The sequence below is a fragment of the Trichomonas vaginalis genome, chromosome IV (assembly GCF_026262505.1).
Source record: "Trichomonas vaginalis G3 chromosome IV, whole genome shotgun sequence".
NCBI lineage: Eukaryota > Parabasalia > Trichomonadida > Trichomonadidae > Trichomonas > Trichomonas vaginalis.
Genome location: NC_067206.1, coordinates 23,305,244 through 23,330,613, shown reverse-complemented (window position 1 = coordinate 23,330,613; position 25,370 = coordinate 23,305,244). Strand labels below are relative to the sequence as shown.

General features: G+C 34.1%; 8 protein-coding genes and 4 pseudogenes across 12 annotated transcripts, besides 12 other annotated features; 5 read left to right on the top strand and 7 right to left on the bottom strand.

Moving 5' to 3' along the window:
- Window positions 1-160: part of a mobile genetic element that runs on past the window's edge.
- A 338-nt stretch (window positions 161-498) lies between these two features.
- Window positions 499-740: a mobile genetic element.
- A 1,254-nt stretch (window positions 741-1,994) lies between these two features.
- Window positions 1,995-2,493, top strand: TVAGG3_0153470 (annotated as a pseudogene). The gene has a single exon. A coding segment is annotated over exon 1 (499 nt).
- A 7,310-nt stretch (window positions 2,494-9,803) lies between these two features.
- Window positions 9,804-10,074: a mobile genetic element.
- Window positions 10,075-10,296: 222 nt separating this feature from the next.
- Window positions 10,297-10,324: a terminal%2Cinverted (terminal inverted repeat of Mariner transposon ID:TVAGG3_0153440).
- Window positions 10,297-11,600: a mobile genetic element.
- On the bottom strand, window positions 10,377-11,504 carry TVAGG3_0153450 (annotated as a pseudogene). Its single transcript has one exon. A coding segment is annotated over exon 1 (1,128 nt).
- Window positions 11,573-11,600: a terminal%2Cinverted (terminal inverted repeat of Mariner transposon ID:TVAGG3_0153440).
- A 1,212-nt stretch (window positions 11,601-12,812) lies between these two features.
- TVAGG3_0153430 (uncharacterized protein) lies at window positions 12,813-13,049 on the top strand (the record flags this gene model as incomplete). The annotated part of the gene is made up of 1 exon (XM_001296327.1): window positions 12,813-13,049. The coding sequence occupies one exon, from the start codon at window positions 12,813-12,815 to the stop codon at window positions 13,047-13,049; it is 237 nt and encodes a 78-aa protein (XP_001296328.1).
- A 678-nt stretch (window positions 13,050-13,727) lies between these two features.
- Window positions 13,728-13,781: a mobile genetic element.
- A 1,191-nt stretch (window positions 13,782-14,972) lies between these two features.
- Window positions 14,973-15,002: a terminal%2Cinverted (terminal inverted repeat of MuDR-3_TvMULE3 transposon ID:TVAGG3_0153410).
- Window positions 14,973-15,681: a mobile genetic element.
- Window positions 15,652-15,681: a terminal%2Cinverted (terminal inverted repeat of MuDR-3_TvMULE3 transposon ID:TVAGG3_0153410).
- A 419-nt stretch (window positions 15,682-16,100) lies between these two features.
- Window positions 16,101-16,808: a terminal%2Cinverted (terminal inverted repeat of Maverick-1A transposon ID:TVAGG3_0153230).
- Window positions 16,101-25,370: part of a mobile genetic element that runs on past the window's edge.
- Window positions 16,809-17,045, bottom strand: TVAGG3_0153400 (uncharacterized protein; the record flags this gene model as incomplete). The annotated part of the gene is made up of 1 exon (XM_001314490.1): window positions 16,809-17,045. The coding sequence occupies one exon, from the start codon at window positions 17,043-17,045 to the stop codon at window positions 16,809-16,811; it is 237 nt and encodes a 78-aa protein (XP_001314517.1).
- Window positions 17,094-17,549, bottom strand: TVAGG3_0153390 (uncharacterized protein; the record flags this gene model as incomplete). The annotated part of the gene is made up of 1 exon (XM_001314489.1): window positions 17,094-17,549. The coding sequence occupies one exon, from the start codon at window positions 17,547-17,549 to the stop codon at window positions 17,094-17,096; it is 456 nt and encodes a 151-aa protein (XP_001314516.1).
- On the bottom strand, window positions 17,580-18,290 carry TVAGG3_0153380 (uncharacterized protein; the record flags this gene model as incomplete). The annotated part of the gene is made up of 1 exon (XM_051224744.1): window positions 17,580-18,290. One exon carries the CDS (start codon window positions 18,288-18,290, stop codon window positions 17,580-17,582), a length of 711 nt encoding a protein of 236 aa, XP_051109730.1.
- TVAGG3_0153370 lies at window positions 19,180-19,613 on the bottom strand (annotated as a pseudogene). Its single transcript has one exon. A coding segment is annotated over exon 1 (434 nt).
- TVAGG3_0153360 (uncharacterized protein) lies at window positions 19,659-19,919 on the top strand (the record flags this gene model as incomplete). The annotated part of the gene is made up of 1 exon (XM_051224743.1): window positions 19,659-19,919. One exon carries the CDS (start codon window positions 19,659-19,661, stop codon window positions 19,917-19,919), a length of 261 nt encoding a protein of 86 aa, XP_051109729.1.
- TVAGG3_0153350 (uncharacterized protein) lies at window positions 19,944-20,801 on the top strand (the record flags this gene model as incomplete). Its single annotated transcript, XM_051224742.1, has 1 exon — window positions 19,944-20,801. One exon carries the CDS (start codon window positions 19,944-19,946, stop codon window positions 20,799-20,801), a length of 858 nt encoding a protein of 285 aa, XP_051109728.1.
- TVAGG3_0153340 (organellar and viral DNA polymerase type B) lies at window positions 22,150-23,162 on the bottom strand (the record flags this gene model as incomplete). Its single annotated transcript, XM_051224741.1, has 1 exon — window positions 22,150-23,162. A coding segment is annotated over one exon (1,013 nt), but the record flags the coding sequence as incomplete, so codon positions are not given.
- On the bottom strand, window positions 23,879-24,738 carry TVAGG3_0153330 (annotated as a pseudogene). Its single transcript has one exon. A coding segment is annotated over exon 1 (860 nt).
- Window positions 24,830-25,303, top strand: TVAGG3_0153320 (uncharacterized protein; the record flags this gene model as incomplete). Its single annotated transcript, XM_051224740.1, has 1 exon — window positions 24,830-25,303. The coding sequence occupies one exon, from the start codon at window positions 24,830-24,832 to the stop codon at window positions 25,301-25,303; it is 474 nt and encodes a 157-aa protein (XP_051109726.1).

The following is a 25,370-nucleotide window of genomic DNA, read 5'->3' as shown; positions in this document are numbered from 1 at the left end:
AAGCTTTCAATGAGATTTGAGAAATATTCGTAATTTCCTTTGGATCTGCTGCTTACGTCAATGACAACAAATCTTCTGTCGTCTTTGTCAATCTTTACTGAGATGAAGTTGTTAGATATCATGATGATATTACAAACATTCTCTATCTTTCTTACTGGCTGACACTTCTGATTTAAGTCCAACTGAGTCTCTGTTACTATTGACTTTAGTGCGTCGTGGTTCATGACCTTAGACGTATCGCATGAGCTTAGTTCATTGCATACGATGAGCTTCATGTTCTCAATAGCAGCATTGAATCTACCAACCACATTCTCTATTGCCGTTATATTATTGTTGGCGTACTTGCTAATGAGCTCGCATAGAACATTACTAAGTACATTCTTACCAGTTCCTTGCTTTCCTGTTAACAAAAGTACTGTTCCAGTCTTTCCACAAGGATTTTGAACGATGTAGGCGAACCAGTTCAAAACATACTCATAAAGCTCTTCATCCTCATTACATATGACATCGTGAACATGTTTCAAATATCCTTCAATAATGCTTTCATCTACTTCATTCAGTACCTCATACTCATATCCTCTGAAATAGCTGTAAATGTCATCTCTTTCGTCAAAGAATCTCATGCCTGACTTCATAAGATAGTTCTTGTTCTGACCCGCTTCATAAATCATCAGTGCGTTCACATCCTTCTCTTCAATACGTCCTACATAAACACTCTTCATGAGCTTATTGAATTCCTTGCTATCTACTGACACAAGTGTTGTTGTGTCTCGTATTCCATCATAATCTTTCACTAGATATGTCATACGTGCTCCGTCAATAACGACAACACATCTTCTTAAGTCATTTATAACACTAGCTATGTCAATACCTTCTTCACTCATGTACTTATTTCTCCTCAAGTCCTTTAGTGTGAAAGTGTCTCTAAGTTCTATTTCAAGCAATTCATTTACACATCCTTTGCAATACTTCTCTATAAAATATTTCTGTCGTTCTTTACTAAGTTTCTTAACAGCTCTGAAGAACCATGTGTTTTGACTCAAACATCCTTCACAACTTCTCTCATTCATTCCTAGTTCTTTCATGTCATTATCTTCAACCTCTATGGTCTCATTGACTAAGGTCAAAGGGTTCTTAGTCATTGCTGGTCTTATCTGAAACAATGTTTGTGCAACAGGTTTAACTAGTTCAGCAACGTCCTTCCTTAATATGAATAGCTGTTTCCACTCATCTTTGCTAACAGTTCTTTCATAACCACTGACAGTAATGATTTCATTTGCTGACCTTAGACACTTATGTTCTATCATTTGTATTGCTTTTGTGTAAGGCTTTCGTGAGCATAGGTTGTATATGTCATTCCTGCAATGTTCATTCATGCCAATAGTACTAAATCCTTTCTTTGCTGTTGAGTGCATAATATCCATTAGTTCCTGTGTTCGTATTGCTGTCTCATAAAATACAACAAGACCTTTGTCATCTATGACGTACTTACCGAAAACATTGCTTATATTCTTTAACCATGAAATAACATCCTCATTCATGCTGTCAAACATGAAGTAAGGTCTTACATACTCTTCACTTATAAGATACTCCACAAAATACTTGTTAAGCTCTATGTCCTCGTGAGCGATTTCATTAGGTTTGATATTAGTTCCTTTTGTCATTGCTGTCATGTACTTCACTCTCATAGTTCCTTTCAATAGCTTAAAAATACTTTATTGTTTCATAACTGCTCTAAATTCTGTTCAAAATTCGTACAACATAACTTTTTAACATTAGTGAAAGAACATGAGCGAAACAACAACATCTAACATTACAGAAGAAGTCAATGACAATGCCGATGAAAACATTACAGAAGGAGCTAGTGAAAATATTGACGAGTTCAGTGAGGAAGAAGATATTGAGGATGTCAATGAGAACGTTAGTGGGGAACAAACTCAATGGGAAACATTGAGAAATCATGAAGATTATGAGATTTGTACGACATATCCTTTTACTATTCGTCGAAAGAAAGACAAACATATTATGAGTGAATGCTTAAATAATTATGGTTATATTGTGCTTAGTTTAAACAACAAAATGTACTTAAAGCATAGAATTATTGCAGAACAGTGGATTGAAAATCCAAACAATTTGAAAGAAATAGACCATATAAATCATGATAGAACGGACAACAGAATCTCAAACCTTCGTTGGTGTTCTAGATCTGAAAACAATAGAAATAAAAGCAAGTATGGCGATATAGTTTATGAGTTCGTTGATGAAATATCTGACGAAGCTGTTGAAATAACAGATTATGGTAAGCATTCGTTTGAGTTCTACTACTATGTTGAGAATGAGGACGCATTCTATTATTATACAGGTCTTAACTATCGAAAACTTCATATAAACTTTACAAAAACAGGTGCTGCTTATGTTTGTATGATAGATACAGAAAACAAGAGTGTAATCTTATTCATAAACAAATTCAAACGCTTGTACGGCTTCATGTAGGACAAACATTATTTTTCAACACTAACGCCAACACGTAGGACAAACATTCATGACTAACATTACTGTATAACATAGACACTAACTTCATATAGAACCGAGCAACTTTCTAACTGTCGACATTCTTCCACTTGCTTCAAACACTAATGAACGTGTCAAAATGAGCGTAAAACACTTTGTCAAGACTTCTTCGTATATGTTTTGTCATGACTTTGTCAAGATTTCATCATAAATCTTTTGTCATAAGTTCTTCGTATATGTTTTGTCAAACTGCATCGAAACTAAACGTAAATGCTTTGTCATGATTTCTTCGTAAACACTTTGTCAAGATTTCTTCGTAAATGCTTTGTCATAACTTCATCGTAAATGTTTTGTCATAACTTCATCGTAAATGTTTTGTCATGACTTCATCGTAAATGATTTGTCAAACTGCATCGTAAATGCTTCATCGAACTTAAACGTAAATGTTTTGTCATGACTTCATCGTAAATGCTTCATCGAACTTAAACGTAAATGTTTTGTCAAGACTTCATCGTAAATGATTTGTCAAGACCTCATCGTAAATGATTTGTCATAACTTCTTCGTAAATGATTTGTCATAACTTCTTCGTAAATGATTTGTCAAGACCTCATCGTAAACACTTTGTCATGACTTCGTCGAACTTAAACGTAAACACTTTGTCAAAACTTCTTCGTAAACACTTTGTCATGACTTCTTCGTATATGTTTTGTCAAACTGCATCGAAACTAAACGTAAACACTTTGTCAAAACTTCATCGTAATGAACGTAAATGACCAAAAATAATTTTTAGGTGAAGAGGTGAGATATCACCTGTTTTTTCACCTAATTTTTCACCCTCGCCGCTTAGCGGCTCAGACCCTTTGGGTCTCGTGAATTTTCATGACTTTGTCATGATTTCATCGTATATGTTTTGTCAAGACTTTGTCATAACTTCTTCGTAAATGTTTTGTCAAGACTTTGTCATGACTTCATTGTAAATGTTTTGTCATAACTTCTTCGTAGATGCTTTGTCATGACTTCATCGTATATGTTTTGTCATAACTTCTTCGTAAATGTTTTGTCATAACTTCTTCGTAGATGCTTTGTCATGACTTCTTCGTAGATGCTTTGTCATAACTTCTTCGTAGATGTTTTGTCAAGACTTTGTCATAACTTCTTCGTAAATGTTTTGTCAAGACTTCTTCGTAAATGTTTTGTCATGACTTCATCGTAAATGTTTTGTCAAGATTTCATCGTATATGTTTTGTCATAACTTCTTCGTAAATGTTTTGTCATAACTTCTTCGTAAATGTTTTGTCAAGATTTCATCGTAAATGATTTGTCATGACTTCATCGTGTATGTTTTGTCATGACTTTGTCATAACTTCTTCGTAAATGTTTTGTCATAACTTCTTCGTAAATGTTTTATCAAGACTTCATTGTAAATGTTTTGTCAAGATTTCATCGTAAATGCTTTGTCATGACTTCTTCGTAAATGCTTTGTCATAACTTCTTCGTAGATGCTTTGTCATGATTTCATCGTATATGTTTTGTCAAGACTTTGTCATAACTTCTTCGTAAATGTTTTGTCAAGACTTCTTCGTAAATGTTTTGTCATGACTTCATCGTAAATGTTTTGTCATGACTTCTTCGTAAACACTTCATCGAACTTAAACGTAAACACTTTGTCAAGATTTCATCGTAAATGTTTTGTCATGACTTCATCGAACTTAAACGTAAACACTTTGTCAAGATTTCTTCGTAAATGCTTCATCGAACTTAAACGTAAACACTTTGTCATGACTTCATCGTAAATGATTTGTCAAGACTTTGTCAAGGTTTCATCGTAAATGCTTTGTCATGACTTCTTCGTAAATGCTTTGTCATGACTTCATTGTAAATGTTTTGTCAAGATTTCATCGTAAATGCTTTGTCATGACTTCTTCGTAAATGCTTTGTCATAACTTCTTCGTAGATGCTTTGTCATGATTTCATCGTATATGTTTTGTCAAGACTTTGTCATAACTTCTTCGTAAATGTTTTGTCAAGACTTCTTCGTAAATGTTTTGTCATGACTTCATCGTAAATGTTTTGTCATGACTTCTTCGTAAACACTTCATCGAACTTAAACGTAAACACTTTGTCAAGATTTCATCGTAAATGTTTTGTCAAGACTTTGTCAAGGTTTCATCGTAAATGATTTGTCAAGATTTCATCGTAAATGCTTCATCGAACTTAAACGTAAACACTTTGTCATGACTTCATCGTAAATGATTTGTCAAGACTTTGTCAAGGTTTCATCGTAAATGATTTGTCAAGATTTCATCGTAAATGATTTGTCATGACTTCTTCGTAAATGCTTTGTCATAACTTCTTCGTAGATGCTTTGTCATGATTTCATCGTAAATGATTTGTCATGATTTCATCGTAAATGTTTTGTCAAGACTTTGTCTGATTTACATCTAATGAAAAAGTTTAGAAGAATTTTCTTATTCTTTCTGGCATATTTTTGTCTTTCCAGTACTCCCGCTCTAATGGTCCCAGATGTGTTGGCTTCGACTCTCTCAAGTTCTTAGATGGTATAACATCTTCAACACCTCCTTCATAAGTCTTGACAAAGTCTTGACAAATCATTTACGATGAAATCTTGACAAAGTCTTGACAAAACATTTACGATGAAATCATGACAAATCATTTACGATGAAATCTTGACAAATCATTTACGATGAAACCTTGACAAAGTCTTGACAAATCATTTACGATGAAGTCATGACAAAGTGTTTACGTTTAAGTTCGATGAAGCATTTACGATGAAATCTTGACAAAGTGTTTACGTTTAAGTTCGATGAAGTGTTTACGAAGAAGTCATGACAAAACATTTACGATGAAGTCATGAAAATTCATGAGGGTGAAAAAACAGGTGAAAAAAGAGGTGATATCTCACCTCTTCACCTAAAAATTATTTTTGGTCATTTACGATGAAACCTTGACAAAGCATTTACGATGAAATCTTGACGAAGTCTTGACAAAACATTTACGATGAAATCATGACAAAGTGTTTACGTTTAAGTTCGATGAAGCATTTACGAAGAAATCTTGACAAATCATTTACGTTTAAGTTCGATGAAGTCTTGACAAATCATTTACGATGAAATCTTGACAAAGTCTTGACAAAACATTTACGATGAAATCATGACAAATCATTTACGATGAAACCTTGACAAAACATTTACGAAGAAGTTATGCCAAAACATATACGATGAAATCATGACAAAGCATCTACGAAGAAGTTATGACAAAGTGTTTACGTTTAAGTTCGATGAAGCATTTACGATGAAATCATGACAAAGCATCAACGAAGAAGTTATGACAAAGCATCTACGATGAAATCTTGACAAAACATATACGATGAAGTCATGACAAATCATTTACGATGAAATCTTGACAAAACATATACGATGAAGTCATGACAAAACATATACGATGAAGTCATGACAAAACATTTACGAAGAAGTTATGACAAAACATATACGATGAAGTCATGACAAAGCATCTACGAAGAAGTTATGACAAAACATTTACGAAGAAGTTATGACAAAGCATCTACGATGAAATCTTGACAAAACATATACGATGAAGTCATGACAAAACATATACGATGAAGTCATGACAAAACATATACGAAGAAGTTATGACAAAACATATACGATGAAGTCATGACAAAGCATCTACGAAGAAGTTATGACAAAACATTTACGAAGAAGTTATGACAAAGCATCTACGATGAAATCTTGACAAAACATATACGATGAAGTCATGACAAAACATATACGATGAAGTCATGACAAAACATATACGAAGAAGTTATGACAAAACATATACGATGAAGTCATGACAAAGTCTTGACAAAACATATACGATGAAATCATGACAAAGTCATGAAAATTCACGAGACCCAAAGGGTCTGAGCCGCTAAGCGGCGAGGGTGAAAAATTAGGTGAAAAAACAGGTGATATCTCACCTCTTCACCTAAAAATTATTTTTGGTCATTTACGTTCATTACGATGAAGTTTTGACAAAGTGTTTACGTTTAGTTTCGATGCAGTTTGACAAAACATATACGAAGAAGTCATGACAAAGTGTTTACGAAGAAGTTTTGACAAAGTGTTTACGTTTAAGTTCGACGAAGTCATGACAAAGTGTTTACGATGAGGTCTTGACAAATCATTTACGAAGAAGTTATGACAAATCATTTACGAAGAAGTTATGACAAAGTGTTTACGATGAGGTCTTGACAAATCATTTACGAAGAAGTTATGACAAAACATATACGAAGAAGTCATGACAAAGTGTTTACGAAGAAGTTATGACAAATCATTTACGAAGAAGTTATGACAAATCATTTACGATGAGGTCTTGACAAATCATTTACGATGAAGTCTTGACAAAACATTTACGTTTAAGTTCGATGAAGCATTTACGATGAAGTCATGACAAAACATTTACGTTTAAGTTCGATGAAGCATTTACGATGCAGTTTGACAAATCATTTACGATGAAGTCATGACAAAACATTTACGATGAAGTTATGACAAAACATTTACGATGAAGTTATGACAAAGCATTTACGAAGAAATCTTGACAAAGTGTTTACGAAGAAATCATGACAAAGCATTTACGTTTAGTTTCGATGCAGTTTGACAAAACATATACGAAGAACTTATGACAAAAGATTTATGATGAAATCTTGACAAAGTCATGACAAAACATTTACGAAGAAGTCATGACAAAACATATACGAAGAAGTCTTGACAAAGTGTTTTACGCTCATTTTGACACGTTCATTAGTGTTTGAAGCAAGTGGAAGAATGTCGACAGTTAGAAAGTTGCTCGGTTCTATATGAAGTTAGTGTCTATGTTATACAGTAATGTTAGTCATGAATGTTTGTCCTACGTGTTGGCGTTAGTGTTGAAAAATAATGTTTGTCCTACATGAAGCCGTACAAGCGTTTGAATTTGTTTATGAATAAGATTACACTCTTGTTTTCTGTATCTATCATACAAACATAAGCAGCACCTGTTTTTGTAAAGTTTATGAAGTTTTCGATAGTTAAGACCTGTATAATAATAGAATGCGTCCTCATTCTCAACATAGTAGTAGAACTCAAACGAATGCCTACCATAATCTGTTAATTCAACAGCTTCTTCAGAAATTTCATCAACGAACTCATAAACTATATCGCCATACTTGCTTTATTTCTATTGTTTTCAGATCTAGAACACCAACGAAGGTTTGAGATTCTGTTGTCCGTTCTATCATGATTTATATGGTCTATTTCTTTCAAATTGTTTGGATTTTCAATCCACTGTTCTGCAATAATTCTATGCTTTAAGTACATTTGTTGTTTAAACTAAGCACAATATAACCATAATTATTTAAGCATTCACTCATAATATGTTTGTCTTTCTTTCGACGAATAGTAAAAGGATATTCGTACAAATCTCATAATCTTCATGATTTCTCAATGTTTCCATTGAGTTTGTTCCCCACTAACGTTCTCATTGACATCCTCAATATCTTCTTCCTCACTGAACTCGTCAATATTTTCACTAGCTCCTTCTGTAATGTTTTCATCGGCATTGTCATTGACTTCTTCTGTAATGTTAGATGTTGTTGTTTCGCTCATGTTCTTTCACTAATGTTAAAAAGTTATGTTGTACGAGTTTTGAACAGAATTTAGAGCAGTTATGAAACAATAAAGTATTTTTAAGCTATTGAAAGGAACTATGAGAGTGAAGTACATGACAGCAATGACAAAAGGAACTAATATCAAACCTAATGAAATCGCTCACGAGGACATAGAGCTTAACAAGTATTTGTGGAGTATCTTATAAGTGAAGAGTATGTAAGACCTACTTCATGTTTGACAGCATGAATGAGGATGTTATTTCATGGTTAAAGAATATAAGCAATGTTTTCGGTAAGTACGTCATAGATGACAAAGGTCTTGTTGTATTTTATGAGACAGCAATACGAACACAGGAACTAATGGATATTATGCACTCAACAGCAAAGAAAGGATTTAGTACTATTGGTATGAATGAACATTGCAGGAATGACATATACAACCTATGCTCACGAAAGCCTTACACAAAAGCAATACAAATGATAGAACATAAGTGTCTAAGGTCAGTAAATGAAATCATTACTGTCAGTGGTTTATGAAAGAACTGTTAGCAAAGATGAGTGGAAACAGCTATTCATATTAAGGAAGGACGTTGCTGAACTAGTTAAACCTGTTGCACAAACATTGTTTCAGATAAGACCAGCAATGACTAAGAACCCTTTGACCTTAGTCAATGAGACCATAGAGGTTGAAGATAATGACATGAAAGAACTAGGAATGAATGAGAGAAGTTGTGAAGGATGTTTGAGTCAAAACACATGGTTCTTCAGAGCTGTTAAGAAACTTAGTAAAGAACGACAGAAATATTTATAGAGAAGTATTGCAAAGGATGTGTAAATGAATTGCTTGAAATAGAACTTAGAGACACTTTCACACTAAAGGACTTGAGGAGAAATAAGTACATGAGTGAAGAAGGTATTGACATAGCTAGTGTTATAAATGACTTAAGAAGATGTGTTGTCGTTATTGACGGAGCACGTATGACATATCTAGTGAAAGATTATGATGGAATACGAGACACAACAACACTTGTGTCAGTAGATAGCAAGGAATTCAATAAGCTCATGAAGAGTGTTTATGTAGGACGTATTGAAGAGAAGGATGTGAACGCACTGATGATTTATGAAGCGGGTCAGAACAAGAACTATCTTATGAAGTCAGGCATGAGATTCTTTGACGAAAGAGATGACATTTACAGCTATTTCAGAGGATATGAGTATGAGGTACTGAAATGAAGTAGATGAATGCATTATTGAAGGATATTTGAAACATGTTCACGATGTCATATGTAATGAGGATGAAGAGCTTTATGAGTATGTTTTGAACTGGTTCGCCTACATCGTTCAAAATCCTTGTGGAAAGACTGGAACAGTACTTTTGTTAACAGGAAAGCAAGGAACTGGTAAGAATGTACTTAGTAATGTTCTATGCGAGCTCATTAGCAAGTACGCCAACAATAATATAACGGCAATAGAGAATGTGGTTGGTAGATTCAATGCTGCTATTGAGAACATGAAGCTCATCGTATGCAATGAACTAAGCTCATGCGATACGTCTAAGGTCATGAACCACGACACTAAAGTCAATAGTAACAGAGACTCAGTTGGACTTAAATCAGAAGTGTCAGCCAGTAAGAAAGATAGAGAATGTTTGTAATATATCATGATATCTAACAACTTCATCTCAGTAAAGATTGACAAAGACGACAGAAGATTTGTTGTCATTGACGTAAGCAGCAGATCCAAAGGAAATTACGAATATTTCTCAAATCTCATTGAAAGCTTTAATGAAGAGTTTTATTCAAACTTACTGACGTACTTCATGAAGAAAGATTTAAGTGAATTTGATGTAAGGAAGATACCATTCACCAGGGCTAAACAAGAACTCATCGAAATGAACAAAACACCTTACCAAATGTTTTACGAGGAGTTCTATGAAAAGTTTGTATCCGGATGGAATTGTACAGAGTGCTACAGAAGATATAAAGAATTTGCGAAGGAGAATGAATTCTTTGCATGTAGTTCAAATGTATTTGGCGGCAAGATGAGAGAATTTGTGAAGAGAAGTAGAAAGCGAGACGGTTCTGCAAGAAGTTATATTTACGAAGCAAGTATGATATAGGGTGTCCAAAGGTGTGTTTAGCACAAACCTGAATACTGCGAATAGAAATAAACAAGTTACATATATATAAAGTTTATTTAAATATAATCACCATTGGATTCAATCACGCGTTCGCAGCGATCGATCCAGGCTTGAAAGACACGCTTTAAATCATCATGAGAAAATTGCTCAAATTGCTCTCTTACAAAATTTTCAAGATCATCTGGACTCGCGAATTCGCGTCCTTCAGCTCTCTTTTTTAGCGTGCCGAATAAATAAAAGTCAGAGGGTGCAATATCAGGTGAATAAATTGGGTTTGGAACAACTTTGACATTGTTTTCCACCAAGTAATTCATTACCTTATGACTTTTGTGAACTCTTGAATTATCAAAATGAATTGCAAACTTTTGTTTTTGTTGTTTGGATTTCTCAAACTCATCAGAATTGATAATTTGAGTAAGAACATTGTCAATTAGATACTGAGCATTCATCGTATTAGGTTTTTGAAGAATATCAATTGCGATGATGCCATTCACGCCCCAAAAAACCGACAACATCATCATTGGTGTGTCAATTTTTTTCTTCGGGAATGTTTGCGGATTTTCATCCTTCGGGATCCACATGATTTTGGCTTCTGTTGCATATTGAACCAAGACTCGTCCCCTGTTACTAAAAAGCGAAACTTCTTGGATTGATACGCACCCAATATAGAGAGAAGCTCTTTCGAAGATTGGACTCTAGATTTTTTTTGAACTGAATTAAGGTTGTGCGGAACCCAACGTGTATACGCTAGTTTGTAGTTCAAATAATTGTGCAGATAATAACTGACTGTTGTACGTGGTATCTTTGTCATCTCCTCTATCCTTCTGAGTGATGCTCTTGGTCTTCATCTAGCGCTTGAAGAATTGCTTTGATTTTCTCTTTGATCCGGCGATTTTTTGTCAATTTTTATGATGGGCGCCTTTTGTTCATGAAGTGATACACATCCTAACATGATACGTTACAGTGGAATAGCTAGGAGCATCCATACCGAAGCATTTTACCAATGTCTCGTAAGATTTTTTTTACAGTCTTTTGCATTTTTTGCAAGAGCGAGGATGTTTTCTTTATGATTCATTAAAAAAATGAAAAAATCCCGCCAAAATTTCCCGCGAAACCGCCTCTTGTCTCAAAATTCATTTTTATCCCGGCATGGCGCCAAAATACAACATACTCATCATATACATATATTCATATTTTTTATTATATATTTATAATCAGCATATATCTCCTTTAATAGTCTCATATAGAGCGCTGTGCTAAACGCACCTTTGGACACCCTATATTAGAAGGTCGTGGAAAGAAAGAAACAGTGAATTATGAGGAAGTGCTTGAAAAATTCATGGAGTACATGGGAAGCAATATAACATACAACAAAGACATATACAGTGAGTTTAAGTACTACTGTGAAAAGCATGAGATTGAAGTAATGAGTAAAGGAGACTTTGAACGCTTATGAAAGACAGTAAGGAGGTCGTTCATGAGAACAGTGTTGAAATAGTTCATGAGAACAGTGAAGGAGGTTCATACTGTGAATGCAATGATGAAATAGTTCACGATGTCGTTCGTGAAGAAGCCATTGCAACAAAGAATGTTATAAAGGATTTCATAGAACTTAACAAGGAGGATTTAAAGAAGGCTATGAGGTGAAAAGATGTGAAGAAGATTTCTTGGCGTATTTGAAGAAAAAGGACTAAAGCCAATGGCTCAAAATAAGTTTCAATCGATGTTTGAAAAGAAACGTTTGAGCTATGGGTGGTGTAAGAAGCACATATTACTTTGTTAAGAAGTGAGGACATTTATTTTTGTCGTTAGTGTTGGAGTTTGTGTTTGTTGTTAGTGTTTGTCATTTGTGCTGAAGTTAGTACTTGTCGTTAGTGTTGGAGTTTGTTTGTTGTTAGTTTTGTCATTTTGCTGAAGTTGTACTTGATGTTAGTGTTGGAGTTTTGTGTTTGTTGTTAGAGAGAAATAAATTATACATCATGAACTTTGCATTGGTCTCTGTCCCTAGTAGTTTTCATTAAGTTCTGGAAATAATGAAAGTCATAACTTTGCATGGTCTCTGTCCCTAGTAGTTTTCATTATCTCACAGAGTTAATGAAAGTCATACTTTCTATCAGATGAAGCATGCAGATGAACATAATGAAAGTTAGTGGGTTTGCCACGAGTTATGAATAAAATATTGGCATATTAGATGAGATAGCTGATGAAACAGATGAAGATAAATTAAATCTTGGACTTTGCCACACTCTGTCCCTAGTTCCTCAAAATCCTTGACAACGTTGCTTAGAAATTTTGGTTCAAAACCTCATCTGATTTTAATCTGTTATGCTACCTGTTAAGTTTCGCGAGATTATAAATGTCATGGAGTTATATAAAAAGGAGGGACAGCTAGGGACACTGGAAGTACTTGTAAGGCTATCTGTTAAGATTGCATGAAATACTAAAAAGTCATGAAATCCATTATCGCTGTGCTAGCTTCACCTTAGAGTAAAATGACAAATAAAATCACTGAAGCAATGAAACAAAAGTTTTTGGTAGAATACATTAAATCAGGAACTATTCCAGAAGGTTTTTACATTCATACTATGAAGGATAGTAGAGTTCAGTTTAGAAAGATAAAGCAACCATTAGATAAAGAAGGAATTTTGAGAAAGATTAAACTTCATGAGGACAACATTGCTGAACTTAAGAAGAAGTTAGAAGAGTTGGAGAAAGGAAGAGAGTTATAAAGCAATGAATTCAACAGGGTGAAAAAACAGGTGAAAAAAGAGGTGAGATCTCACCACTTCACCTAAATTTATTTTTGTGCTATGTTTTCATACGTGTGAAGTCGTTAGTGAAGCACAGCAATGGGAGGAGTTGCAATACTTTTGTAAGTGAGAACGTTTATTTTTTACAGTAGTGAGGTGAAGTGGTTGGCGGCTTTATAAATATTTAAGGTTAAGTTAGTGTTGTCGTTTGTGTTGTAAAATGTACGTTAACGGTTTTGTAAAGTGTCAAATTCACATATAATGGGTAAGTAGGTGCGCAGTGCCACAGTACGCAACATATGTATACTAACTATTGATATGAAATAAAAATTTTATGTTTTAAAAAAAGTATCTGGAAGATATAGTTTGGACCATAGCTCTACAACTGCCATGTTATCATTCCAATTCTAATTCTGAAAAAATAAAATCATTTATATTGTATTAATTAAATAATTATTAGATATTAATATATTTTTGGTTTACATGTCAAATTGTTTCGCATTAACTCCATGTTTGCAAATTTTTCATATAAGATTATGAGACTGCAAGGCGAAGACTCGAAGTCAACACTTCGCAGTCTCATATTCTCATACAAAAACTAAATATCATAAAAAATATTTATAAAACTGTCATAAGTTTGGAAGCCTCATAATAGCTATTGGAGGCTATGAGATATTGATCATATATCCGTGCCTTATAGCCTCCAATTCCGTTTTTCGCAAGCAAAAACTCAATTATGCTATTAAAATCCGACATTGTAAAAAGTGACACTTGTAAACCTTACCTCTTTTACACGCAAAACACTACTAGGTATTTTTAAATCTGAGAATGCCAAATGATTTATTTCGACATATAGAATCAGAATATTACAGAAAAATTGCGATTTAATAAGGAATCTATATGAAAACGCTCACATAATCTGCATATAGATCTAATAATATTATCGAATAGTGTAATTCATAATGTACTTAAATCTCTAACAAAATTTGAAGAAAAAGGTAAAATTTCTATTCAAAAAAGCCTTTGAGGTCAGGAAAAGAGATAAGGAAAGATGATAGTCACTGCTGCTGAAGCATTTAATTTTATTAATGATAATCAATGTAGTGATGCGAAAAATTCCCAAACATATGGGGCTTCTCATATCCCATCCCCTATCGTTTCCCCAATTCAATTTTTTTGGAATTTTATTTTTTTCCCGCCCATTTGAATTAAAAATGGGCGATTTTCGTTAATGTGATTGAAATATCATAAAATTAATACGTATTTTAGCTAATAATTCTATTTTTATACAATATTCTCTCATTAAATCAACAATTTTTTCTAATTTTAATTTTTAATTTTTAATTTTTAATTTCTTCATAATTTTAGCGATTTATGCTCATTATTAGCAAATAAATAATATATATAATATACTTATTTCATTTTATTCAGATAGGTCTTTGGGATTGGGATACCTTGTCCAAATTCAGAGGAAGTTTGAGAGGTTGGGATGGAGTAGCCCATATTCAATTATCCCAAGTGTACTCCACGAATTTAAAATTATATTATATTATTGACGACATATCTAAATTTATAGATAAAAATTTCAATGCGTACACAATTTTTTTTGAGAAAATTCTTTTTTTACTTATTTTCATTCATAAAAGCTCACGTGAACTTAATTAACAACTGAGACATTTCCTATGAAATCATTTAATGCCGTCAAAATAGACATGTCTAAGCTGTTTTGAGTGACTTTCGCTCGATGTCTGATATTGCATCAGACATCGAGCGAAAGTCTCTCAGATTGGCTACACATCCATACGATCAATACTAGAGCTACGAATTACAAGCCTGTTTGGGCGATTTTTGGCCGAGTTCTGATTTTTCATTAGATCTCGAGCGAAAGTCTCTCAAATTGGCGGCAAACCCAAATTTTAGCTAAAAGTGACAGGGAAAAAAACGTTTAGTATTAAAAAAAAGACTGATGAGAGCTTCGTTCGAAATATAGAGGGAACTGAGAATGCGCAACCATTCTCAGGGAATATTGGATGCTATTCCCGTTCCCTCTGTATGGAAAATTGAGGTTTTCAAAGGGAGTTAAAATAATATCAAATTTATACTAATTTACTTCAAAATACAAAAGTATTTGACAGCTAAAATTAGTTACTTTAGCAAGCCTATCAATACCCTTTTACGATTATTGCTACTTTTTCGAAATAAAAAGTAAAAACAAATTTATACTAATTTACTTAAAATACAAAAGTATTTGACAGCTAAAATTAGTTACTTTAGCAAGCCTATCAATACCCTTTTACGATTATTGCAACTTTTTCGAAATAAAATAAATTTTATTATCAAAAACTTTTTTTTCTTAGTAAAAATAAACGAAATTTTTTACCTTATGAACTTTTGATGGAATATGCAAATTTAAAATAATAAAGAAAGCCGCGAGCGAATCGAGCGGCTTAGGTCTAAGATTTTGATTCAAATCTTTGCTTATATTCCTTAAATTCTTTATGAAACTCGCAACAGTTCCATAAAAAATTTTAAATTCTAAACTGTCGAAATTACCGATCGGTAATCACACCCTTCACGGGTGTGTCACTTTTAGCTAAAATTACCCCTACTCCTCAAATTGGCTGCCAGTTCATAAGAGTGAAACTCTAGCTACAAATTAGAAGCTTGCTTGAGAGACTCTCGCTCGCGTTGGGATCTGCATCAGAACTCGAGCGAAAGCCTCTCAAAGTGGTAAGACCTGCTCATTGTTGAACAGGAGCTGCGTAATGTGTTCGAGTAGAGTAAGGCTCTTCTAAGATCTTCCCTTGTGATTGGAAGAAATTAGAAGAGCCTCACTCTACTATTTTGTAATTGTATGCCCTGGCCTTTGAGTGACCAGGGCTGCGTAATGTGTTCGAGTAGAGTAAGGCTCTTCTAAGATCTTCCCTTGTGATTGGAAGAAATTAGAAGAGCCTCACTCTACTATTTTGTAATTGTATGCCCTGGCCTTTGAGTGACCAGGGCTGCGTAATGTGTTCGAGTAGAGTAAGGAGTTAGTATACAAGTCTTGGGTACTGTGGCACTGCGTTCCACCTTACCCAATACTTGTGAATTTGACACTTTACAAAACCACTAACGTATATTTTACAACACAAACGACAACACTAACTTAACCTTAAATATTTACAAAGCCGCCAACCACTTCACCTCACTAACATTTTCGCTAACGACTTCACTAATGAAAAAATAAACGTTCTCACTAACGTTCCCACTAATATTCTCATTTACAAAAGTATTGCAGCGCTTCCCATTGCTGTGCTTCACACAATAGTTCATATTCTTCAGTATCGCTGCTGTCACTCCAATCGTCAGAGTCAAAATCACTGTCAAAATAAATGTATGTAAGTTTTGACAAAGCTAATGAAACACGCTTACCGTTTGTATCTATTGCTTTTATATATCTCCCATTATGTTTGTTGTCGTAAACGCTCAAACTAACTTTACCCTTTCTCCCTCGTATCTGATAGAATGTATTTTCACGAGGAACGAAGAACAAATTCTTGAACTCATGACCGTTGTAGTTTGTTATCTCAATAGTTTTCGTCATTTATATAAAAATAAAATAAAAAATAAACTTAAAAATTAATGATATCACCACTCCCACACGTATGAAAACATAGCACAAAAATAAATTTAGGTGAAGAGGTGAGATTTCACCTCTTTTTTCACCTGTTTTTTCACCCACTTGAATTCATTACTTTATAACTCTCTTCCTTTCTCCAACTCTTCTAACTTCTTCTTAAGTTCAGCAATGTTGTCCTCATGAAGTTTAATCTTCCTTAATATACCTTCTCTATCTAATGGTTGCTTTATCTTTCTAAACTGAACTCTACCATCCTTCATAGTATGAACGTAAAAACCTTCTGGAATAGTTCCTGATTTAATGTATTCTACCAAAAATTTTTGTTTCATTGCTTCAGTGACTTTAGTCGTCATTTCAATCAAATAAAAATTTTAATATTAAATAAAAATAACGTTATTTTTTCAGTAAGGAAACGCAGGAGTTTTACGATTTATTTGAGGCGTGGGTTCTGGTTTAAATGTTGGAGTCGGTTTAGGAGTTGACTTTTGAACAGGAGTTTGTACTTTCATAGGTTCAGGAGTCATTGAAGGTGTTGTTTGTGAAGGTGTTGTTTGTGATGATGTTGGAGTTTGTTTAACTTCAGCTACTTCAGTATTATTTATAACATTTGCTTTATTTCTTTTCAACATCATAACTGCTCCTGCTGTAGCTAGCAAACCTAGTGGGAGACCATATTTTATATAAGGACTTGACCAAATGCTATTTTTGACAGGAGCTGGTGGAACACCTAACCTTGGTGAGACTGCTCTTTGCCATTGTGCAGCTCGTAAGAAATATTCAATAGGTGCTCCATAATCGTTTGGTAAAGTTTGTTTCATAGATGGTGAAGGTTCACGAGAGCTTGATGAAGAACTCATTTATAAGCTTTAAAAATAAACGTTCATCCTTTATTCCTCACTGTCGTCCGTAGCTAAGTTATAGTCATCTAATCTTATTATTGGGATTCCATTAGCACGCACCTGAATGGCAAAGCAACAATCCCTCATAAATCCAATAAGTGGCTTTGGTACGTTTTCAGTTGCTAGTTCAATAGGTCCTTTAACAGACAATTTGTATGTTATTGGAGCAGTAGATGTTTGACCTTGCTGGAAGCAAAAGTCTACTTCTGTTGGAAAACCACATAAGAAATGTGTGTTGTCATAGCTATCCCATTTATGTTCCACACTACCATCATCCACCAATGACCTCATAACATCTTCATTAAATCCAATCATATCATTGTTTGTATTGCAGGCGTTCGCAACCATTTCATAAAATACAGGTCCATATGATTTTTCAGGTTCTGCAGGTATATTTCCATAAGCTCCCATGGAAAGCTGAAGATATTTAAACTTAGGGTTCTCAAAATTAACATAATAGTTGTCTTTCTTTCTAAATAGTGCCCAAATACTTTTAACATTAATAGGCGTATAAGCTGCTGTAAATGTTGCACTTGAACTATCTGTATTCTTTGAGAATGAACCGTCCATAGGAATCCAATCCATAACTTTAACAGGAAAACATAAAGCCTCGTTTGTATAATGTTCTACAAGTTCTGTATAAATGTTAGGGTCTAAAGAGAATGACTTTGGATGAATGAAACATTCATTAAAATCCATCTTTGTTCGAAATAGTTGCTGGTTACAGTTGTAATAGTAACTGTTCCACTAGCTTCTACTGCCTTCGTTATCATAGTGAATGGTTCATTCCATGGAACAAATTTATTTGTCGGTGGATTTGAATCTGAAGCAAATGCAACTTTAAGAGTTGGATTGAAAGCAATGATATCATTTACAGATATAGATGTGCATTGTAAGGCGTCGCTACTGAACTTTACTTTAAGCTGAATGTTTCCTGCAAAAGCTGGAATAAATCGAATAGCTTCTAATGGAAGGAATCTTCTAACAGGAATTCTTAAACGAAGCTTAAAATCAAATGATTTTCCTGCTGTAATTGGACCACTAACAATTTGTCCTGTTCTGCATGTTCCCGAATGACTCCATACATCTTCATGTCGAGTCTTTGAGAAAACATCTACTTTCTTTATTTGTTCGGTAGTTTGTGAGTTTGAAGTTATATATGCTTCTTCTCTTGCGTTGTCTTGAGAATATACGATACGACCATTTGCAAGGATTTGATATCCAGCAACTGCATAGAAAGCGTCATCGAAACCAATCCAAAATCCTGGTGGGTTTGTTTTATTGGAACCTGAACCAATTTCTTTATCTAAATAAATTGACCTTCCATTTTATACGTAATGAATGTATTGTAAAGGTCCAACATATTTTCACCAGGAGGTGAGAGATTGAATGTTACCCATGTGTTATCTTTAGCAGTTCCAGGTTGTGATGGAATCTTTGCGTCAGAATATTTTCTATTAGTGTCACCAATTTGAACTGCATTGTCTATGATATCGAAATATGAGCGAATCTGATGAATATGCTCTGCTGGAGTAAATTCGTTTAGCTGTTCGTTCTGCATGTATTTACTTCAGATAAAAATATCTATTTACTTCATTATTCTCACTCTTCTTCTTGGCATTCGTGGTGGAAGTTGTTTCTTGACATTTTCAATGAACTGTACATTCTCTTTTGTCTCAACTTCTTTCACTGGCGGGTCAGGGTTCTTTGACTCGGTTTGCTTTTCAATGAAATTCACGAACTTTGCAATAAGCTCTTGGTTCGTTATTGAAAGACATCTGGCTTCTTTTCTTCTTGTTCTATTGACTTTTCAGTTTGAACAGAAGGTTTTATATGGGCTTCGTGGACTTCACCCTTGCCATGCACCTTAATGTTGTCGCTCTCTGCATTCGCTAATGGAACCTTTCTTTTTCTTACGTATATTTTACCATCTTTACTCTGACTTACGTAATAGAAAGGATGTTGTATTCCTCTTGCGTCATTTAATATAATAGACTCTCGCTCTGATTTTGACAAGCTCATTTTACATCGGTTAAAGTTTTAATTTAGTTTTTTATCTGCAGTCAAATGACTCAGACAAGCCCTACGGACAAGACCCAAGGGGTCATAGATGTTGAAGCATTGAAGAAAGAAATTCGTGAGCAAATTTTATCCGAACTGAAGGAACAAAAACAAGAACAAAAGCCAGAGAGACCAAAGAGAAAACTTAGTGAAAAACAACTTGCTGCATTAGCTGCTGGAAGACAAAAGAACCCACGTTTGCTGGCGAAGAAAGCTAGAGAAGAAGCTGAAGCAAAAGCTAAAGAAGCTGAAGCAAAGAAAGAGTAAATGGTTTATTTTTATCCGAACTAAATGTATAGACAAATACCTTTATCTGTTGCGTTCAGTAGTGAAAACCCTGACGTCAAAATAAAGGGGAACAGAGTAACGTTTAAGTTTCCAACAGACTGGATTGTGAACATAAATGAAGAGAAGTACATTGGCATAACATCTATGTATATAACACGTGCTTTCAGAAAGGTTGACTTTATACTTCAAGTCGAGATAGAAAATGACGAACAGTCTTTAAGCGCCCAAAACATTCACATATACAAATACTTTAAAGACGATACAACATTGTTGCAATGTATGATTTCATTTAATGAGATGTTCGAGAAAAAGTTCAATATTGAAGTACAAACTTTACAGCCTTTACGTGAGTTTCTTGCACAACTGAAAGAAGAAGGTAGTCAGCCACAACTTATAGACTTTCATTATGAATTTAATGAAAATGAAGATGGAACTCATGACTGTCAATTCATTGTATTCTCACCATTCAATGAAGTCGCTAAAGAGAAAGAAAATCCATTACGTATAAGATTTCAAATCTCCGAACCAAGTGATGATTTTAAGAATGTTTTCAATTATGATGCAATGCTTCCGAGGAAAAATGAATTTTCAAAGATTGTAACACCTGGCATTTGGGATAGAAAGCAAGCTATATTATATTCAAACTTAAGTAAGGGAGTTGAAAATGAGTTCATTGGTCATACAAGAACTTCACCACTTTCTAACCCTAAATACTATAAATTAACTGGCTTCAATCGTGAGTTTTGGATAGACATGTTCTCCACTCATGACCATAAATGTCCAGTGTTCTTGCCTCCAGACCATAAGGACTGTCTCTACATTGAAGCACAACTCTTAAACTCTACCATCGCAGTATTGTAAAATCTACGCTAGCTTTATTTTTATCACGAATGACCTCATTCATGACCTCATTGCTGACAAAAATAAGCCGCTAGCGGCAAGGGCGAAGCCCATGACCTCAGAACTTCAACTTACGAATAAAGCTTGTTTTAGTCGTTATTGAAAAGTTGAACTTTTCAGCAAAGCAAGGTTGACATGACTTACATAAGTCGAATGCAATCTCTTGACCATCATAAAGTGCTTTGTAAAGTTTCATTAAACTGAACTCAGAGTCTTTGTCATATGTTCCAACAGGTATGTGAATGTTCTTATCTTCATTGTAATAGCATTGTATAGCTTCAGGAAACATTTCATTAGCGGTTAAAGCAATAACATCTTGCTTCACGCCTTTCATTCTGCAGTGAAATGCAACTTCATTTAAATCGTTAGTGAGTAAGTCTATGTAGGTCTTCTTTCCACAGAAAATACTTTTATAAGCTAAACTTTGTTTTCCAGGTGTTATTTCTGCAAAGTCGCTATGAAATTGACCAAGGTTCTTTCCTATAAGTTCGCGACCATATCTCTTCTTAAACTCTGCTGCAAGCTTTGGGATGTCTTCATTATATAAGTGCATACTGTCGGTATCCTGGTAAAATTTGAAGTCCCATCCTCTGCAGTACAGAATACTTCATTCATAATACGTTTTGACATAGACAGAATATTAACACCAAGTGGACAGAAGTTAAAGTGTCTGCAAATGCTTTTCGTTAGCTTGAAAATAGTTTTATCTGAACCATCCAAACCTTCGAACTTCACTATATGGTTGTAATTTCTTATAGCATATCTTATAGCATCTTTGTCATTTACTATGGTTATTTTTGACTCAATAGGAGATAGAATAGTTTTGCCATAAATGCTGTTCAGAATGAGTTTTATAATTTCTTGTAAGGGGTTTCCTTCTTTCTTATACTTTAACCTTAACTCAAACAACTTCTTTACTTCATCTCTTATTCTCATATCTCTGTTTCCATCGTAATAGTATCCTTGCAACACTTCACATTTGACACCTTGATATTTTATGAGGTCTTGTAATGTTATATGGTCAACATACATGAGACAGCAAGTGTTTGAACTTCTTGGAACGTTAAGTTCTGGATTTAGTTCAGGGTCGCAAACTATTAAATGAAAGTGTCTGGGTATACCAATCTCTGTTATCTTAATGAGAACAAAGAAGCCAGACATAAACTTTTCACCAATGGGTTCCTTTTGGTCATCATCGAATAAATGTCTCATGAGATACTCTGTGCTTAACATTTCTTCCTTCAATACTTTTGGAATTCCTTCTAAAGTATAAAGTCTTGCTATAGCTGAAGGATATAATGAAACAGTGTCGAAGTCAGCAATGAGTTTCTTTTTGCTCTTTTGTTTCATGTTATCTGACAACATACATCTTCCACCTTGAATGCATCTCGAAATAAATTCTCTTGGTTTATTTGAGAGGTCATAAAGATTTCCATTCGGGAAGTATACTCTGTTCTCAAACAATTTGTTAGCAATAGAACAAATACTAACGTAGTCATAAACGTTTAAATCAAACTCTTTCAATAAGTCATTGCGGAACTTTACAAAACCTTCTCTTAAAATTCTTACATCTTGTTTGCAGTAAAACGTGCTATATTTTTCTAAGTCGAAGTGGTTTTCATCTATTCTGCAACCTTTGATGGAATCTATGTTCTTCATAAATGTATCTGCATCATGGATAAACTTACATGCTTCAGAAATGACACCAGTTCTGTTGTCATTTGCTAACAAAACACTGCTGTAGTAGTTATATGGAAATACTTCTTTCGGTCCTGTTTGTAAGTTAAACATAGCAGGAAATAGTTTAAGCTTCTTATTTATAACACTGTAAGAGTCTTTTATAATAATTGCCCGTCCTTTATATAAACCAGTTATTTGCATTGTTCGTGAACCTTTAATGATGGGAGTTCCTTTCACTTCTGTCATGTGTCTTAAGATGAAGTTTATGTCATAACTGAGGTTATGGAAATATATTAAACTCTTGTCAGGAAGTCTTTCCAAAAATTCTGTTGCACAGTTTTGACCCCAAATGCTTTCACTAACTGAACCATCTTCACTGTCATAACAGATGTTAAAAGCTTTATGAAAGCCATCCGTACTACACTCAAAGTCAGCAAAGAAAACGTGCTCAGGTATGAATTTACATTTAGCTTTATTTACTTCTTTTGACTCTGCTTTCTTCTTCAGTTGTACACAATACTTTGGAGCATATGTCAAATCTTTAAATGGTGCAAGGTTCTGTTTATATAAGTCAGTAGTATATGTGAAAAGTTCTCCATAAGAAATAGGTTCGAAATATTTGCACTCCCACAATGTTTTCATAACATCCCATAACGGTGTTGTTCTATCATAACGAACTACATATTTATCTTCTCTCTTTGTATAAATCTTCATCTGTTTCTCAATGTTCATTCCACCACACTCCTTCAGATTTCTATATAGTTTCGAATGAAGTATGTTGTCATTGGTAATCTTTCATTTAGCATGTAGTGGTCTTCAACAAGAAGTAAGTCAATAGTTCTAACAGTTTCGCATTCTTTTGGTATATATCTCTTTATTTCATTATGTCTTGAGTCATTGAAATAACCAATGGTAACATTAAATGCTATACCTGTTGCGTCAGAAATTTCTTGTACTTTACTTTGAGGAAAGTCTCTAACACGAATGACTTCTCTCATGTGGTCAATAGTTTCTTCATTTACTCCAGCCTGAATGCAAGCATAAACGAAACAATTGTCCTCTGTCATAAGTGTTGCAGTTCTTTTGTTCAGTTCATTGAAGATTTGGTAGCGTTCAAGATTTATAGGTAATGTGCAAAGATACTTCCAGAACTGACCGCTTCTCTTCTTATAAAACTTCTTTTCACCATTATCTTTCCAAAGCTTTCTATAAGTGCTGGGTTTCCTGTTTGCTTAAGAGCTTCCAAAATGGCTTTCTGGTCATTTGTCAGTGTGCTTTCATCTCTATATGGTCTCTTTTTTGGTTTGCCTTTCTTTACATCTGACATCGTTAAGCCTTCATATTCTGTTAAATCATACATCTTTATTTCGTAAGATTCTTTATGTTTGTCAAGAAGAAGTCATAGTGCATTTCAACAATACCTGCAGCATTTGCTTCTATCTCTGATATAAAGTTCTCCTTCAAGAGCTGATGTAGTAATGTTCCAATATTATTGAGGTTTAACGTAGAACATTCATACTTTCCACCAAGTTTATAACATACCATCCATCTCTGTTGAGTTTATTTTAATTTTCTCTAAGAGTCTCATGAAAACCTTACCGAAATGTTTGTGTAAGTAGTCTCTGTTTGGTTCATCTAAAGCTTCGATGTTAAAGTCAATGAGTCTATTGCCTGACTTCACATTTCTCTTCCTATTCTCTTCATCTTTCTTTAACCATCTCTCACCTTCTTTTGGTTTGTCGTCAATGGAACGAATGACATCGTTAGCTTTGCGAACTTGTTCTATAGCACTTTTAAACATCTCTCTTCTCTGTTGTTTCAGTGTGTCATCTCTCTTTCGTGTTTCACCAACGTTTGCATTTGTTATGTCAAACATTTCTCTTCTTACTTCATGAGGTACAGCTCTTCTTGTTTCACCAACGTTTGCATTTGTTATGTCAAACATTTCTCTTCTTACTTCATGAGGTACTGAACGTCTATGATATAAGTCAATAGCAATGTCATTTAAAGGAAATGCTCTTGCATGGACTTCGTCCTCGCCGCGTTGCGGCTTTATGAACTCATGAATTCTATCATAACTTATTGCACCATTATAGTCTTTAATGAAGTCAGCGAGTGCCTTTTTGTTTGTTGCGTAATGCTTTGCAACATCTATATTAGCTTCTGTAAGAAGTTGTTTTATTTCCGAGTGTTCTAACTTAGACAACTTCCGATACATCTTTAGTAGGAAATAAAAAAATAATTTTTGAAAAAATTAGATTAGATTTTTTTTAAGTTATTTTTCAAAATAATTTAATATTTTTATTTTAATGAAACACATGCAAGATTGCAAGTTCTTTTCATACAATGCTCTCGCTACTGCCATCAAGAATGAGTTCAATAATGCTTCAAACGTTAATGTTATCTTTAACAAGAAGTTTGTGAAAGAATCTAAGTTTGGTCAGTATGTCAGACCATTAGCTATCGTCATTGACCGCAAACGTTATACTTCACAAGAGTTAGCAGTAGTTTTGAAACAAAAGAGTTTCTTCGTGAATGTCAAAGATACTCATTATACTGTCATAAAGAACTCTAACGTTGACTTCTTCAGTATTGCTTTAAATCTTTCCGAACAGAAAGAATATAAGAAGGGTGAAATAAATGTGAAATATTATCCTTCATCTCTGAAGACAATAACGAACAAAGATGTCATACAAAAGTTCTTACCAAAGGTTGAAGAAGCTTCTATTGACATTGACGAAGGAAGTGAAATGGTTGAAGAAATTGACCCTGAAGCTATTTAACCAAAAATATATTTTTGGTGAAGAGGTGAGAATCTCACCCGTTTTTTCACCTCATTCTCTCTTCGTT